Source organism: Poecile atricapillus, chromosome 34 (genome assembly GCF_030490865.1).
Source record: "Poecile atricapillus isolate bPoeAtr1 chromosome 34, bPoeAtr1.hap1, whole genome shotgun sequence".
Classification (NCBI taxonomy): domain Eukaryota; kingdom Metazoa; phylum Chordata; class Aves; order Passeriformes; family Paridae; genus Poecile; species Poecile atricapillus.
Window position 1 is genome coordinate 2,126,042 of NC_081282.1, and position 16,135 is coordinate 2,142,176.

The 16,135-nt window shown below is 45.5% G+C and overlaps 2 protein-coding genes across 3 annotated transcripts in view; both read left to right on the forward strand.

The window, feature by feature from the left end:
- The first annotated feature begins 780 nt into the window (after positions 1-780).
- LOC131590706 (hypoxanthine-guanine phosphoribosyltransferase-like) lies at positions 781-7,550 on the forward strand. Of its 2 annotated transcripts, none has more exons than XM_058860973.1 (9): positions 781-798; positions 2,824-2,930; positions 3,370-3,553; positions 3,893-3,955; positions 4,497-4,514; positions 4,711-4,793; positions 5,784-5,830; positions 6,503-6,579; positions 7,503-7,550. In XM_058860973.1, the coding sequence occupies exons 1-9, from the start codon at positions 781-783 to the stop codon at positions 7,548-7,550; spliced, it is 645 nt and encodes a 214-aa protein (XP_058716956.1). The 2 variants fall into 2 exon arrangements, with proteins under 2 accessions (XP_058716956.1, XP_058716955.1); XM_058860972.1 differs by lacking the exon at positions 781-798 and adding an exon at positions 2,419-2,445.
- A 353-nt stretch (positions 7,551-7,903) lies between these two features.
- The window catches only part of LOC131590681 (hydrocephalus-inducing protein-like), a 64,459-nt gene continuing 56,227 nt past the window's right edge, over positions 7,904-16,135 (forward strand). The window contains exons 1-5 of the mRNA XM_058860944.1: positions 7,904-8,010; positions 10,533-10,632; positions 12,137-12,256; positions 14,015-14,149; positions 15,622-15,821. Coding sequence (XP_058716927.1) covers positions 7,904-8,010; positions 10,533-10,632; positions 12,137-12,256; positions 14,015-14,149; positions 15,622-15,821 — 662 coding nt within the window. The remainder of the gene's footprint in view (positions 8,011-10,532; positions 10,633-12,136; positions 12,257-14,014; positions 14,150-15,621; positions 15,822-16,135) is intronic.

Below are 16,135 nucleotides of genomic sequence, written 5' to 3' on the forward strand. Positions count from 1 at the left end.
CCCACAGCCTACAATATCCCAACAAGTCTAAAAGTCTGCTAATCTCTCTCTTGGTTTTCGCTTGCAGGAGTGAGACTATCCCCTTAATTCTTTCAGGATTCAGTCTCTGGTTCCCTTGAGAAATTATATGTCCTAAGTATTTTACCTCACATCCTACAAATTGAAGTTTCCCCTTTGATACCCTCAGTCCTTGGTTTCCCAGAAAATTTAATAATGCTATGGTGGATTCCTGAGCCTTCTTTTCATCTTCTCCTGAGAGAAGTAAATTATCCACATACTGGAGAAGTTTTATTTCAGGTGTGGTTGAGAAAAGTTGTAGTACTTCCCCTAGTGCTTGACCGAATAAATCTGGGGATTCAGAAAATCCTTGGGGCAGCCTTGTACACATACACCACTGATTCACCACCTGCTACAGCCTCTGTAGGTTTGATTGATCTGATGTGTGTTTGCAGTTAAAAACCCCACTATTCTGCCTAGTCCTTCCCTTTAATTTGACTCACAAGCTTCCCTTTTGCATCTCCCTCATTCCCCACATCTTTACTCTCATTGGTTACACCAGGGCTCCAACCCATTTTATTTCTAGTTAATCTGATTAGGTAAGAACCTGGGATTGTGATGTCATTGCATTAGCAGAAGGAAGTAATACTTCCTGCAGGAAAGATGACAATTTTTACCTTTGAGAAGCAAGTCATGATCTGACTGGAAGATTAAAACAGAGCAAGCCAAACTGTGGTAGTAACACCAACTCATTCTGCAGGAGCACAGCTCAAAGAGGGAATTATGGCTCATGGACTGCAGGTAAGAAAGCAAAATGTCCTTGTGTTTGGTTATTTGCCTGGAGGGGGCTTTGGCTGAAGGGGGGGAAAGGTCAGCTTTAGCAAAAATAGCAGAACATTAGAAATACTGACTGTGTTTCTTCTATTTACTTGGCAGAAAAGATGGCTTTCAGAGCAGAGGCATCTTGATAGACTCACTTTTCTACAAATGCATGACATTATTTGACTTTAACATAGCTATATTCATATTCTTTCATTCTGTGCTGATGAAACAATACTTATGAATTCCTCTACTGTACAAAATTGCTGTAGTTCATTTTGTTGTTTTTTCTGAAACTCAGAAATCGACATCAGTAATTGAACAACAGATGATACTGAAACTAAATGAAACAATTAATTCCTCAAGTTGTAAACTCATGAGTTAAAAATGTAATGATTTTGTATGATAGTTTAGTAGATTTCTTTAGTATTATGGGCTGTCACTGTAGTATTCAGCAATATGCCACAAAGCAAAGGCTTTAATGAGCCTGTAAGGCAGGTTGCTGTGGTGCTCAAACTGATGCAGTCCTTCAAGTTCTGGTTTTGAACCTTCCATTAGGCTTTAAGAAATGCTTCAGACAGAGGATATTGCAGCAGATATTGTTTGTACCCAAGATTCTCAGTGAGCAGAGTTGTTAAACCAAGTAACAGCTACAAAGCTGCACTGCTAGACTAGCTCTAAGCAGTAATGACTGTTTACATCTGTGTGCCTCAAGATTACCTTTATTCCACGGTTACATGCGCACAGACAAAGCTTATCCCTCACCTGAGCTGAAGCAGTTGCAGTGTCACTCATCAAGTGCAGCAGGAAGCTCAGTTTTGGTAAGAAAGCTGACCTTCCCCTTGCTGTGCAGAAGAAATGCTGTGCATTTAGAAATGCAACAGCAGATTGTAAAGCTGAAGTCCATTAAATACCACAGTCAGGATCATGATTAGGCAAAAGAAGCTGCTCAAATTGCAGAGAGAATTATCACTGCATTTAAGCTGCAGTTAAGTAGAATGCAATAGACATGGGAATCTTGGAGACAAAACAAACCCAAACAGAACAACACAAACAGCACTTTTATACTGGTGTCAGTGACTATCCTTAAAGGTGCTTTTTTTTGATACTTCAAATGATACAGAGATGGTGTTTATGTGTTCCAGTAGTCTCAAATAATCATTGTCTTTGACCAATGCTTCTAATTCAGTCAGAATCTCATTCCCAGCACGAGCAGCCTCCCAGAGGCAGAAATGGGCCAGTTTTGAGCTGCCCAGCTGGGCTGACCAAACACCAAAGCATGAGCAGCTCTGCACTCACTGAAGCTGCTCTCAGTGCTGTGGCACAGCCCAAGGCACAGCCCATGCCAGTGTCACTGCCAGCGTCTCTCCACGATCAACGAGGCACGAACAAACCTGAGCTATGGGCACCCTCTGCAGCTTCCCCTCTTCTCACTGCCATCCCAAAGCTTCTCCTTTTGGGTGAGCCATCTCCCCTGTCCTCTGAGAGAGTTAATGGCTGGAATGTCAAAGGCTCAGCTGTGAAATCATGCTTGGCAGGCAAAGCTTTCTCTTTTACACAGTGGAGAACGATGGTCAAAGTAGAGCAGCACCCCAAAGTGACATGCTGACCTGGAATCCCAATCTCCTTGCCTTACATTTTAATTTTTGCTTGTCTACCACACGAGCAAGCTACTGAGCTCTGCAGAAGGGCAAATGGAACAAGAGGGAAGGTTGTTATTATTTTGGGTGGCTTTTTTAATGAGTTGATGATAGCCAAGAATTGATTTCATAATGAGTGGGGCAAAGTACTTGTTATGCATTCACAACTCCATTCACAACTCAGCCACCAGCTCCAGTTATCAGATTGTGAATTGTTCTAGCAGAAAGATCAAAAACTCTCAGAAATATTTTTATTTTGACACATTATTGGAGGGGAGGAATTTTTTCCTCACACTGTCACAGACTGGAAGCTTTTTCTTGAATGACTTTGTTGCTAGTTTTAGATGTATTTCCCTTTTCCTTGCAGATAAGAGATGAGGAAAGTGGCTACAACAAAAATCTGTTTTGCATTCCTAAGCATTATGAAGAGGATTTAGAAAGAGTCTTCATTCCTCATGGACTCATCCTGGACAGGTATGAGGGTAAACAGAAAAGAATAGGGACAGTGATGCCAATTTTTGTCCCTCCAAATGAAAAAAGCCTGAGGTCCTGCCCTGTGCAGCCCATGAGAAACGGGGAAACCCTGCAGCCCAAACACTTCTGTCCTAAAGTCTGGTATAAGAGGGGGTTCATGGAGAGGATTCCTCTGCAAGCCCAGTCAAGCTTCCATGTTCCATCAACTATCTTCAAGCCCAGCTATCCTGCAATATTTGTGTTTATGGGTTAAATCTGCTTATGCTGTGCAAATACGTAATTTATTTTCCTACGACTTGCTGTGCTTACAATTTGCTAGTTATAAAAACCTAACAGCAAGATCAGAGTTTTTACCTGAACATTGCTTAATAGATGCACAAACAGCTCTGATACACAGAACACTTTCCAGAATTGACTTTTTTTTCCTTCTTTCTCCCAGGACAGAGCGTTTGGCTCGAGATATCATGCAAGACATGGGAAGTCATCCCATTGTTGCACTCTGTGTCCTTAAAGGAGGCTATAAATTCTTTGCTGATTTGCTGGACCATATAAAAGCACTGAATCAAAATGGTGATAAATCTGTGCCCGTTACCGTGGATTTTGTCAGAATAAAAAGCTACTGTGTGAGTAACTTTCTTTTCTTTGGAAAATTGACTCTCTCCATAGACTGGCATTCTAAATACTGATGGTTTGTGTGAGAACCCCACAAAAATTGAGTTTATGTGTACATTCTCTTCAAATTACATACTAAAAAGGAACTGATTTACTGGTCTGCCCCAAAGGGTGGATATTATATATTCACTGGAAGAAACATAGCAGAACACTCAACATGACAGAGCCAGGGGCAGATCTCAAACTCCTTCCTCTTGCAAGAAGCAAGAGCAGCTCACCTTTCAAACAAATACAGGACAACACTTTGGGGCATGCTTTATGTGACTTCCATCTCTTCTTTCTCCTTCTAGAATGAGTCACCTGCAGAAAAAATCAGTTTTATTGGAGAGGAGCTGTCTACACTAAGTGGGAAGGTATGAATTGGCATCTTCAGCTTTTAAAGGAAAACAACTGTTCCTGTGTATTTTCCAGGAAATCCATCTTTATTAAAGATTTTGATACTGCATACTTCCAGCCTCTTAACACTGATTTAAAATGCTGGGCTTTGAAACAGTGAATAATTCCCACTGATCTCAGTGGAAACTTGAAGTGATCAGCAATGAGTGCTCCCAAAGGTCCCATTCCCCATTTTATTCCAGAACCCCCAGAAATGAACCACACTCAACTGATTCATTCAGTGCCTCTAGAATACAGTGCTGTACACAGAGCAAGATATAGACCTGACACAGGTGCCTTTATCACCATATTTTAAGCTTTCATAAATACTTACAAAAAGACTCTTCAGTAAGCATCAAAGTCAGTCAGTAGTTCAAGTGACAATCTCCTTTGAAAATCAAGGCAATTTCCTTGTAACTGAGGGTTTTAGTGTGCTTTTCTTGGCTGTATGGTTTGCTGAAAATTGCCATTTAAGTATTTTTTTTTCTTTCCCTTCTTTCCCTATGTAATCTCTTCCAGAATGTGTTAGTAGTAGAGGTAAGTAATGACTGAAGGAGGGGTGGAATGACACAGATTCTTTTCTCCCTTCTTTTCAAATGAATACATATTACATATAAAATAATAATTAATGAAGTTACTGGGCTGCCAGGTTGGTATGCTCTAATTTAATCCACTGACAGTCTGATTTTCCTTTCAAACTTGAAGGATATTTTTTTTTTTTTATCACTTTCAGGACATTATTGAGACTGGTAGAACAATGAAAGCACTGCTTTCAAAAATAAAAGACAAGAAACCAAGGATGGTGAAAGTTGTAAGGTACAAGGATACAGCTGCTAACTAACACATTCAAATCATTTGGGTGAATCGTCATTGTATGCTGACAAGTGCTTGTTTGGCTTGAAGTTTGGGGGGAAGAAAGCAAATGCAGGAAGCAATCCTTACCCAGCTGCTGGAAAATTAAGTGTTTCTTGAACTGGGAAATTTACCTGTGCACTACCATCCTCACTGCTCAAATTAATAAAGAAAGGTTTTATGGCTCTTTCTGTGCAGTCCATGAAGTCTGATGGATTCCCTGTTTCTTACTTTATGTCTGAAGGAAATTGATGTCTTTCCATAAGTTTTCTAACGTTGCCTCAGTTGCCTCAATGCTGGAATGACAACACTCAGAATATCCCTTACTATCCTCAACTCTAGAAGTTTCCAGAATCTGAGAGTCTGTCAGCACTTGGAAGATGACTTCAAGCAGCATTCTAGATCTGCTTATAGTAGGTCTCTAAAATGAAATTTTGTGGACTATCCCTATGTCTGTCAAGTAATCACAATGCTTTATAAGAACAGTTGCTTTATGCACCAGTTATTCAGACAGGCCTTCTAGGGACTGTCCAGGAGGTTCTCAGTTTCTTCTGAAGTGCACAGGCAAACCAAGAATAGATAAGATTTTGCAGAAGAAATGTCCTTTTCTCCCTCCCTCCCCACTAAAATCATTCCCAGCCACTTGGACATGCTTCCCCCTCTGTGCTATTCCAGTGTCCTGAGGCATTGCTACGTGGAAGGGCAATGACCTGAGACACAGGATTGGAGGGAACTGAATACAAACCAGAGCCACTTGGACATAAAGAATGAACCTAGATCAGAGCCTTTGCTTCTCCCTCCACGACAAGGCTGAACACCACTTCTTTCTGTGAAATAATCTCACTGTCTTGATTTAATTGCATGATTTTAGAAGCTTATGGGGAGGTGTGGCAGAAGGGAAGTCTACAGCTTAGACATATTTTAAAAACCAATCTTCTCTGCTCTGCCTTACAGCCTGCTCGTCAAAAGGACATGTCAGAGTCCAGGTTACAGACCAGACTGTAAGTACCATGTTTTTCTAGTATTTTCCAAAACACAGTCTTACAATTTCCCTTCAGGCAGCACATCTGACAACTGCACAGAAGTTTCAAGAAGGCCAAGAGAAATGGGGAGAAACTACATAAAAACTTGTGAACTAATGTCCAGCTATGGCATCCTGAGGCCTCATGACCACCTTCTGTTTTTCCCCTGGCTGGCCTCAGTGCAGGTTTAGCTATTTGATATATAAATTTAACTATTTAGATAGCAGAAATGAATCAAACCTTAACTGTGTGTTGCTTTGCTTTGGCCCTGGAGGGCATTTGTTTTGACTCTGCATTATTAAACTTGCCTTGTTTCCAAACTGAAAAGTCCTACTGAATCACGGTTCATCTACTTTCACTCAAGTAAAATCTCATTCCTTGTCTCTTCTCCCAGGACTAACTCATAACCAGGTTTTAAACAATTATTTTGTTAATAAACATAACTCTCTTAACACCTTAATTATATTGCTGACTGATGGGAATGGTTTAGATTCTAACCTCTCTCATCAATTTATAGCTCAGATTCTTAAGGGAGCACCCTGAAAGAGATGATGCCTATTACCCTTAGCTCAAGTGTGTGTTGAATACAAGCTCTGCATTTAAAAGCTATTTCCACCACTGAAGTATAAAAAGAACTGTATTTTCTTACAGATAGAGGCTTTGAAATCCCAGATAAATCTGTGGTTGGATATGCTCTTGACTACAATGAATACTTCAGAGATCTAAATGTAAGTACATGCACATTCCTCCACTGCCAAGTATCAGGTACCCAGCAAGAAGATTTGCTTCTACTCAGAGCTTCTCAGCAATTAAAAAACCTTCAACTCCAGCTAGAAACTTCCAATAAAGGAGCAAAACCATTTTTAAGGTGCTAAGTTGGTAATGCAGTGTAGGTGCATGAGAAATGTTTGTGCTTCACCTTTTTATAATTCTTCTCCACAAGTCTCATGGCTCAGCTGTGCTGCAGAACATTCTGAACCCCCAGGATGGTGAGCAGCACACAATCTGTGACCCCATCTGAAAATAACTTGTAATTTGACTTTAATTGGATATTTGTCTGACTTAGTTCAACCCTGTGTTGCTCTTCAGCCACCAGGTCTTTAAAGCAGCCCTGCAGGGACTCTGGGTGAAGGTTTTCCATACACTTAGGGATAACATGTCTTATATCTTACATGTCTGTAAGAAATCTTCCCTTATTCCATTACAGCTTCTTCAGGCTGCACAGAGTAGTAGCCATGGAAACATCATAAACTGATAGGGTTGATCATTTTTACCTCCTTTGTTTTCCAAAGTACTTCCTTTATTCTGTTTAACTCAGAAAGTTTTTTACTTCAAAGCCTTTTTCCTAAGACAAAGCAGTCCTGCTGAAGACACAAACAGTCTGTGCTACTGCTCAGCAGCATTGAGGAGCATGCAGTAATTTAATAAACCTAAGTTCTTTAGAATATATAAACCTATATATTACAAATAAACTTGCAAAGAATACTAAGAGCTGGAGTTTACTGCAAGTAGGAAACTTCCAACTATTACGGTTGTAGTGTGTTTTTAGTACAGTGCTGGGAATACAGCTGAAAATCAGTCTTACACTTCATTCCAAGATAGAGATTGATAAATATTGTACTTTTTATTTTTTCTTTTTTTTTTCTTTTAGCACATCTGTATTTTGAAAGAGAACGCCAAAGAGAAATACAGGATGTGATAATCTCAGTCTTCTGGAGCACTGATTTCTGGCTGCTGATTAGGGGATATAAAGCATCCCATCGGGAAATTCCTTTTGCTACTTGCGTGTCCCGGAGCAGCAGGAGAAGCTCCCCGTTAGTGGCAGGAGCTGCAGCTCGCTCATTGCCCGTGTGCTGCGCGCTGAACACGAGCTCTGGAGACGCTGGGATTTTTCCTGCTGGAAGCAGCAGCAGCAGCAGGAGCTGGGTGCGGGGCTGTGGCCATAGCGAGAAACGTGCCCGGCTCGTTGCGGGCCCCGCAGCGGATTCCTTCGGCTCCCGGCGGGGCCCGAGGGAGCTCGGAGGGCGGAACAGGCCCCGAGCGGAGGCCGAGATGGAAGCCAGGGGCACGGGCAGGGCTCGGGGTTACCTGGGAACCGCGGCCGCAGCGCCCGCGGCGCTGCTGTTCCAGCTTCAGTTGCGTGGAGACCGCGATCCTCGGTGGGTGTGCGCAGCCTGGCCACGGGCACACGGCTCCACTGGGCCATTCGCCAGGGGAATTGTTCACAGGGAATGGGGCTGTGCGGGGCAATTCCTGCTGCTTTGCTCTCACAGCGAGTCCCGAGTTCGCGGTGCTTTGCTTTCTGCCAGGGAGTCCCCAATTCGCGGTGCTTTGGTCTCACAGGGAGTCCCGAATTTTGTTTAAAATTTAAAAAAGTTAAAGATTGACTAAAGTTGTACTTTTGGGTTTTGTCACAGCTCTGCCATGAATTGGGTTGTGGGTTTTCAGATCTGTTGTGTTCCTTTGCATCCCCTGCACTCATCTGGTCCAAGGCCTCAGGCACGGCTCTGGGGGCTCGCTGCAGGTCTTGGCTGGGTTGTGACACCCCCTCAGCTGCTCCTCATGGCAATGTCCCCTGGATGTGGCCTTCTTGTGGGGGGAGGTTTTAGAGCTGAGCCAGTTTGTGGGAGGGAGGATGGGTGTCCACTGCCTCTTACATTGGGGATGTGGCACAGCCACAAAATTTCCTCCTTGCCCCTCTGTTGATGGGAGGTTTGTGCGCAAACCTGGCCTCAGCAGATGAGTCTGTGCCTGTGACTTCCCCACCCTGAAGCCAGACAGAGCTGATTCTCAGGACAGCTGCTGCCTTTGGCTTTGGTGTGGATGCATTTTTCTCCCTCAGTGTTGATTACTTCTGCCCAGACCTGAGATGATAGGACAATAGTGCCACCTTTATTTTCTCTCAAGTTCCCTTAGGTGGCTTAACTCACAGTCCAAAGTTCCAGTCAGCAGGCATTTTCAGGGAAGGGTGGGCTTTGGTGGGCACAGGGCAAAAAATCCTTTAGAACAAGATTTAAGCCATGAGCCATAACATTCCAGTCTCTCACACATCCTGTGAGGAGCAGCTGAGAGAGCAAGGGGTGTTTAGCCTAAAGAAAAAGAGGTCCATTCTAGCTATTTTTAAATAATATCAATATTTAAAATAATAATAATAATAATAATAGTAGTAGTAGTAATAATAGTATATTGAATCTAATAATATTAAAGCTACAGCTTTTACAGTCTGTTCTAACTATTATTAATGGTATTCAGTATTTTAGCTCCAGGTTTCAGTGTGATTCATTTTTGAATTGCACAACATAGCCATGTAGTTCAACTAGAGGCCTAACAATCCTGGCTACTCACACCAAACAAGCACTTGGCTACTTTTAAATACTATAAATTTTTTAGCACCAGTATATCTCTTGAGTCTGCTGTGAATTGGATTCTGGATTTTCAGAGTTCCATTCTTGCTCCTTGCAGTTTTCTTGAGGCATTGTTGATCTTCTGCGACTTCCTCCTTTCAAGATGCCTTCTGGATTTCCAGAAAAGACAACGACACCTCCTGAGCTTTTGCTCAGGGCAAGACTGAAGTCTTTCAGTGTAAGTAGCCTCTGGGGCTGTGTTAAGGCTGGAAATGGCCCTGGTGTCCCTCCTCTCCCTGCCCCTGCTGTTGTCCAGCAGCACTGTGAGGCTGCAGAGCCCTCCCCAGCTCTCTGTGCCGTGCTCCTGTTGCTGGGGGCTGTCCTGGTGCACTTGGGAACACCGTGTGTTGCTCCAGGGACACTCCAGTGTCTTCCCTGGCTGTGCCACCGGGGCCAGGTGAAACCAATGTCCAGCTGGAGCCCTGAGCAGGCGCTTCTCTCCCTGCCCTTTGTCACAGCAATTCCTTCTGTCAGGCTGGGCACTCCCCTGTGCTGCTCTCACAAACCTGCCCTTGAGCACCTGGGCAGCTCCAGCTCTGCCCAAAGCCTGGAGAGACAGGGCTGGTGCCAGCAGCAGAGGTTCCAGAGCAGCTGTTCTCTCTCATCTCCTGCGTGGGGCACAGATCCAGCCCTGCACACAGCACTGGAGTCAGGGCCACAAAGGTCCCTTGGCTGTCTGGAGCTCACTTGACTGAAGATGCCCTGCTGCTGAGGCTCTGTCAAGGAGATCCCTCTGTTTTCTTCTGTGGAGGGCTGTGGGAGCCCAGACAGGGGAAGCAAATGCTAATTAACAGAGAGAACTAAAACCTGGACACTTTCCTGTGCACCTCACTCTTGGTACCACTTTGCTTTCTTGCATCTCCTGGACTCACCCAGCAGCGCTATCTCCTCGCTGTGAGCTTTGAGTGTTGTGCAGGGATGGAATTAGGAAGTTCTGACAGCTCCTCCCCACTCTCTGAAAAGATCACTGCCTCAATCCAGTGAAACTAAAGAGGAAACAAATGCCCAGAGAGCAGAAATCCCTAAACGTGTCCCATCAAATCATGGGGAAGCTGAGGGACACAGCCATGTGGTTGAAGTATGTGTATTCTGCTCTATTATTAATTTATTGATGCTAAGTATTTCAACAAGTAACTTAGAGAGCTTCCAGGACTGTCCTAGATGATGTGATCACCAATTAGTCACCAGTGCCACTTGTTCAAGAAAAGCCTTTCTGAACAAGCACATCTCTGATGCTTTTGCTGGGTTTTTTTTGCCTTTCAGCTGCTTCCCTCTAGATTCCCGAGAGAGAAGCTCAACAGGAACGAGGCCAGTGCTGGGGAGAGTAGTCTGCCCAGAATTGGTCCATTTCTACCCACGAGTGAGACTGGTCAGAAGGTAGCCTTTTCCTGCTCTTTTCCTTTCTGTCTGATGCAAAGTTTGAAGAGGGTGTGTGCTTGTGACAGGCTCACCTCCAGCAAAATACCTCAGTGTCCAGGTGCTGTTGTCATTGCAAACTGCTGGTAGTGGTGGACTTGGAGTCCTGATCTGCACCAAGCCAACACAAATAACTTCTGCTGAAACTGCTGGGGTTTGCTGGAGTGGAGCTGCCATTGCTGAAACAATGGGGGGAAGGCTGGGGACACAAAGGCACAAATTTGCCATTTTCCATTTTCCTGCTGAAAGAGCCACCTCTTGCTTTGCTGTGGTCACCATCAAATGCTTGGGGTCATAGGATTCCCTCCACAGTGGCAGTGCTGGCCTTTGAAGGCCAAGGACCTGCAGGAATTACTGCAGATTTAACAAAAGTAATTGCATGAATGCTTTGGGTTGGAACAATGTGTTGGGAGCCTGAGAGATTCTGCAGGCTGCCAGGTGCACAGGGGACTCGCCCTGGTCAGGGGGGAATGGATGTGCTTTCTCTGGATCAGTGCCTACTTAGAGGTGTGTTTAAAGCTGCTTTTCCTGCAGGACTGGCTGGGTATATTGCACAATCCAGATGTGGTAGGTGGCCGAGGTGGGTGTTGAGCAGGAAATGGGCAGCAAGAGACAGTAACAAAGTGGTGAAGGATTGCCCTGGAGAGGGAGGTCAGGAACAGCTCAAAGAAGGGCACAACTAAGGGACAGTGAGCTGCAGCCACTCCCTTCAGCAGTGCAGTCCCACAGGAGAGCTGCTGGTGTGTCTGGAGTGACAGCAGTTTGGCTGGAGAAGGCAGACAACAGGGGAGAGTTTTCTCAAAGCAGTGTCTCTGCTCCAGAAGCATTTGCTGCTGTTGTGTCATTTCAGACATGCCTCTAGAATGGTATCAAATAAGATAGCAATAATAGACTACAAGAAAGCACCCATTTAAAGCTCATGGAAAAAGGAGATACTAACTCTACTCTTACCCAAGTTACTGAGAAAAGAACTGACCCTTATCCTCATTCAGTATTCACCTCATTTGTCTTTTTCCTATTTTCTGTGTTATTTTATTTTTGCCTTTACCTCTGTTAGGAACACACTAACTTTTAAATACAATTAAAGGGGACAAAGTTGTTGAAGCAAAAGAAAACTGTTCATTAGTGACAATTCAGCTGAGCTGGGTATCTCCCTGCCTGAGAGCTGAGCACACACACACCCTCCACCAAAATGGCTTTTTTTATACCCTTTATGCCCTTTTATATGGCTTCTTTTATACCCTCTATATCCTTTTATATGGCTTCTTTTATACCCTGCTCTGTGTGGCCCAGCAGCTCTTGAGCAGCTCAGAGCAGAGGTGGCTGAGCTACTGTTTCCCCAGTGTGGCCTGGGCAGACGTGCTCACCCAGAGTCTGTACTTCACTGGGGATCAGAGTAAGAGTCTCCTTCATGAACATTCCTCCCAGCAGCTGAACCTCTCCCTGCTCTCTCTTGTCTCTCCAGTTGTTGCCAGTTCTCCCGAAACAGAGCTTGTTTCGTGTTTCCCCACCAGAGCTGGTGTTTCAGAACTTCGTGGCTCATGAAGTCTCTGAAATGGAACTGTCTCTCACAAATGAGAGCAAGGTAAGTGCTGGGGCCTGGAGCTTTAACACCGTGCTGGAAGAGGGGAGTGGTGTAATTCCCATGGTGTACAGCAAAGCAAGTTACCTGCTGCAGCACATCCAGAAGAAAATGTCTCAGCACCTTTGTTCTGCAGGATGGTGGAAATCTTGCTGTGCTGGGAATTCTCCCTGAGTTTGGCTATGCATTGATGGTATCTATCCCAAAGGATTTGCTTTCTCTTGAAAGCTCTGGATTGATAGGAATGTTGAGGGCTGTACAGTTCTAGCCTGCTTTCATGCTTTGCCTTGGGTCTATACCACATCCTGTGTCTCCTTGGTTAATCTTGGTTCCTGGTAGGAATTTCTGCCTCTCTCAGCCTGTTTGACTCCCTTTGTGCAGCTCACAGTCAAAGTCTTCTCCACTTTCTGCTGGAATCACTTATCACTAATGGCATTGGTACTGCAGGAAATGTGTTGTGAAACAGCCCTGGAGTCAGACTGATGCAGCAGAAGCAGTGGGAGGCCTTTAGGTGCCACTTCAGGCTCCTGCTAAGCTTCATCCAGCTCTGCTCAGGTTTTCCAAAATCAACGTGGTGCTCTGCTTTCCCTTTGGAGAACCACAGCACATCCAAAGCCATGTGCTCCTGGAGGATTTCACCTTCACTTGAGGCAATTGTGATTATTTTGCAGTTTTCCAAGAGAGTTGAGAGGGGAAAAAGTTGAAAAATGTCAGCAGTTGTGTTCCACTATAAAGAGGAAAATTGAAGCCATTTGAATTTCAGTCAGGGAAACATTTCCTCAAATGAGGCTTGTGCCAAGCGTGGACTGGTGGGAAGAGCCAGGAGGGTCAAAATCATCTGGTTTAGACTTTTTGAGAGCATTTTGGTGCTCGGGGGTTGATATCTATGTGCTAGAAAATGCATGTTTGCTGTGTCTGTGTATCCCAGAGGGCAGAACCTGTCCTGCTGGCTGAGGGCAGGAATGCCCAGCAGCCCAGCTCACCTGCACAGGCAGCAAGAGCCCCTGGGGAGCCAAGATTGCTTTAATGCTGGAATGTGAGTCAACACTGGTCATGTTTGTCCAGGCAGAAAATGCCTTTGCAGCCCACAGTCAATAGGCACAGCCTGTCTGTATTTCCATCACTTTTGGCAAAGCGATTGCTGTCATGGCTTTATGATTCTTCCTTGCTGCTTTAGTTGCTCATTTAAATTCTCTTTTGCCATCTCCATGTTTTAGGGATTGTCTTGCTGTGTTCCTTCTTTGCCTTTTCAGGTTTGCTTTTATTCCCAGTGAGGCCACAGTGTTTGGTCTCCTCTCTTGCTGGTCTGTTTGCCTGACTGTACCCCCAGAACTGCCCTAGCCAAACCTGATCTGCTAGAAGGGAATTTTTTCCTTCTCCCAGGATAATGTGCTGCTTTGCTTTCAGGTAGCACATCCCCTGTCTGGAACACCACTGCATGGCTGTGTGCAGGCAGAAGCCAGCAGGTTTTTTGGCCTTGTTGAATATGCAGATGACTTGGTGCAGGTGCTCTGTCTCCATCCTGCTGGTGCTGACCTGCTGGGCCCTTCCTTCCCACCGGGCACTGCCCTACTGCCCCTGGCCAAAATGAGCCAGACAGAAGGGATTCAAGTTCTCCCTTGTGAATGATGTGCCTGTACCTCCACAGCTGAAAGTGCTCTGGAAAAGGGATCAAGGAAGGATGTCACCAGGGCACGGACAGGTCTCCTCTCCACCTGTTTCCACAAGTGGCAAAATCATTGTTTCATGTCTTCCCTGCAGTGTGTTCAGCTGGTGCAGGTCTCCATGCAGAGCTCACCTTGTTTCAGGCTGGTGTGCCCCAACGAGGCGTACCGTGCTGTGCCGCGAGGTGCGACTGCCCGTGTGCGCATTCAATTCACCCCCAACGAGAGCAAGGTGAGACTGGAGGAGCCAAAACACACAATTATCTCCAAAGCCACTGTTTTCCCTGCACTCTGGGACAGCCCATTCCATGCTGTGAGCTTGGCTCCAGGCTGGGGGCAGGCAGCCTGCAGCCAGGCTCAGCTTGGCACGTGCTGCCAGGCGCTGCAGCCAGGCCTGACAGGCCCTGCTTCCCTCCCTGCACATTCCTGAGCATTCCCAAGGGAAGATGCACAGGGAACAGGATGAAAATGACAGAGGGCTGTTGAGAGATGTTTGGCCATCTCTAGGTACAATGGAAGGGTTTCATTATTATGGAAAACACTGGAGGAATGAAGAGCTCAGAGAGCTTTCCTCCTTCCTGACTGGCAACAGCTTCCCTGCCTCACCCTGGGCTGGAGCAAAGTGGTGATTTCTGCCCCCTCTGTTGTCCAGCCTTGCAGCTGGGCTGTCCCACAGCACAAGTGACCAAGGTACAGCTGCAAGGCCAGGGCAGAGGCTGTGCTGTGCCTGTGAGCCCAGCCTGGCACAGGCACACTGAGCTCTAGGTGCCCTTAGCAGGAGCTTGGTGAGCTGCAGGGGACTTGGACACCTGCTGAAAGAGCTGGTGTAGGGCAGGTACAACCTGCAGGCAGAGCTGTGAGCCCAGAGCCTGTGGCAGTGACACTGCTGTGGCTCTGTCTTCATGCCTGTCACTGTGGCTGCTCTGTCAACTGGCACCCGTTCCGTGCCAAACGTGCTTTGGTGGGGAGATTTGAGCAGCAGTGCTGAGGCCCTGGAGCTCTGATCTCAGTGCTGGGATCTGGAGGTTTGTTCATACAGAAGGGTTTAGCACATGGCATGGAAGGGAGGAAGGGAAACAAACAACATCCAACAGCATCCTGCTACCTCTTAACACTGTTCTTCTGACTTGCTTGGAGAGGCAAAGTTAGAGGGGAGTTGTGAGCCAACTGATGTTTCTACACTAGACCAGAGGTGCAGGATCTTTTTGGGTGCAGCTGTTTTCTCACCTTCCTTTCCTTTTGCTGCTTCGAGTCAGTTTAACACTTTGTCCTATTCTCAAACAGCAGGAATACAGGAACCTAAAGAGGAATGGCCTGTGTTGTTCCCTAGCTCCATGTTCCTTAGAAGGGACTTGGAAATTATTTAACATCATTAAAATTTAGAGTAAAAGTTGTGGCCTAGGGCAGTTCTCTGTATGACCCTAATGGCATGAGAGCTTAATGCCACTGAGATATGTTTTGCAAAGTGCACTGGTGCCTTTAATAATAATAATATTGGTAGAACTTAGTGTTCATTTAGGGGTAGAATAGAATAGAATAGAATAGAATAGAATAGAATAGAATAGAATAGAATAGAATAGAATAGAATAGAATAGAATAGAATAGAATAGAATAGATGCCCTTGAAGGGTTCTAGGACATTGTTTTCTTCTGCCATGGGAATGGCACTAAATGCCCTATGCTGAGCTAGTTTCTTTTCCTGCAGGATTATTCCCATGAGCTTGTCTGCATCACCAAAACAGAAAGGATAGTTGTGCCAATCCGGGCCATTGCTGCCCGAGCTATCCTGAACATCCCAGACCAGCTGAACTTCTCGGAGTGTCCAGTCAAGAGCAGCACCAAGAGGACTCTGCTGCTTCGCAACACTGGCAGCCTGGAGGCTCATTACTACATCAGCACCCAGAGGTGAGGCAGCTCCCCTGTCCTTGTGCAAAACACCTTTGGGTGATAATAGGCTTGGGAAAGAGCAACAAAAGGAAGCTGAGCATCAGGGGTGCCCTGCAGCTCTGGCTGGAAGTGAGCAGGATGGATGGCATCTGCTCTTGCTTTCAGTGCTCTTAGCAGGATGCAGCCTTTGAGCTTTCTCTGTCCCACATTTCCTGGAGGGTGCTGGAACATGTGAGGAGCTGGCTTGCACCCTCCTGAGCACAAGCAGCTTCTGAAATGGTTCCCACTGTCAGCCAAATAGCCCCATTCTCTGGGAGGCCACAGGCACGTGG

What these genes read in the sequence shown, in the direction of transcription:
- LOC131590706 (XM_058860972.1), top strand. Translation starts at nt 2,419, where the DNA reads ATGCTGACCTGGAATCCCAATCTCCTT. An exon ending in CATGGACTCATCCTGGACAG is followed by an intron (nt 2,931 to 3,369) that starts GTATGAGGGTAA and finishes TCTTTCTCCCAG; the next exon opens with GACAGAGCGTTTGGCTCGAG. An exon ending in TCAGAATAAAAAGCTACTGT is followed by an intron (nt 3,554 to 3,892) that starts GTGAGTAACTTT and finishes TTCTCCTTCTAG; the next exon opens with AATGAGTCACCTGCAGAAAA.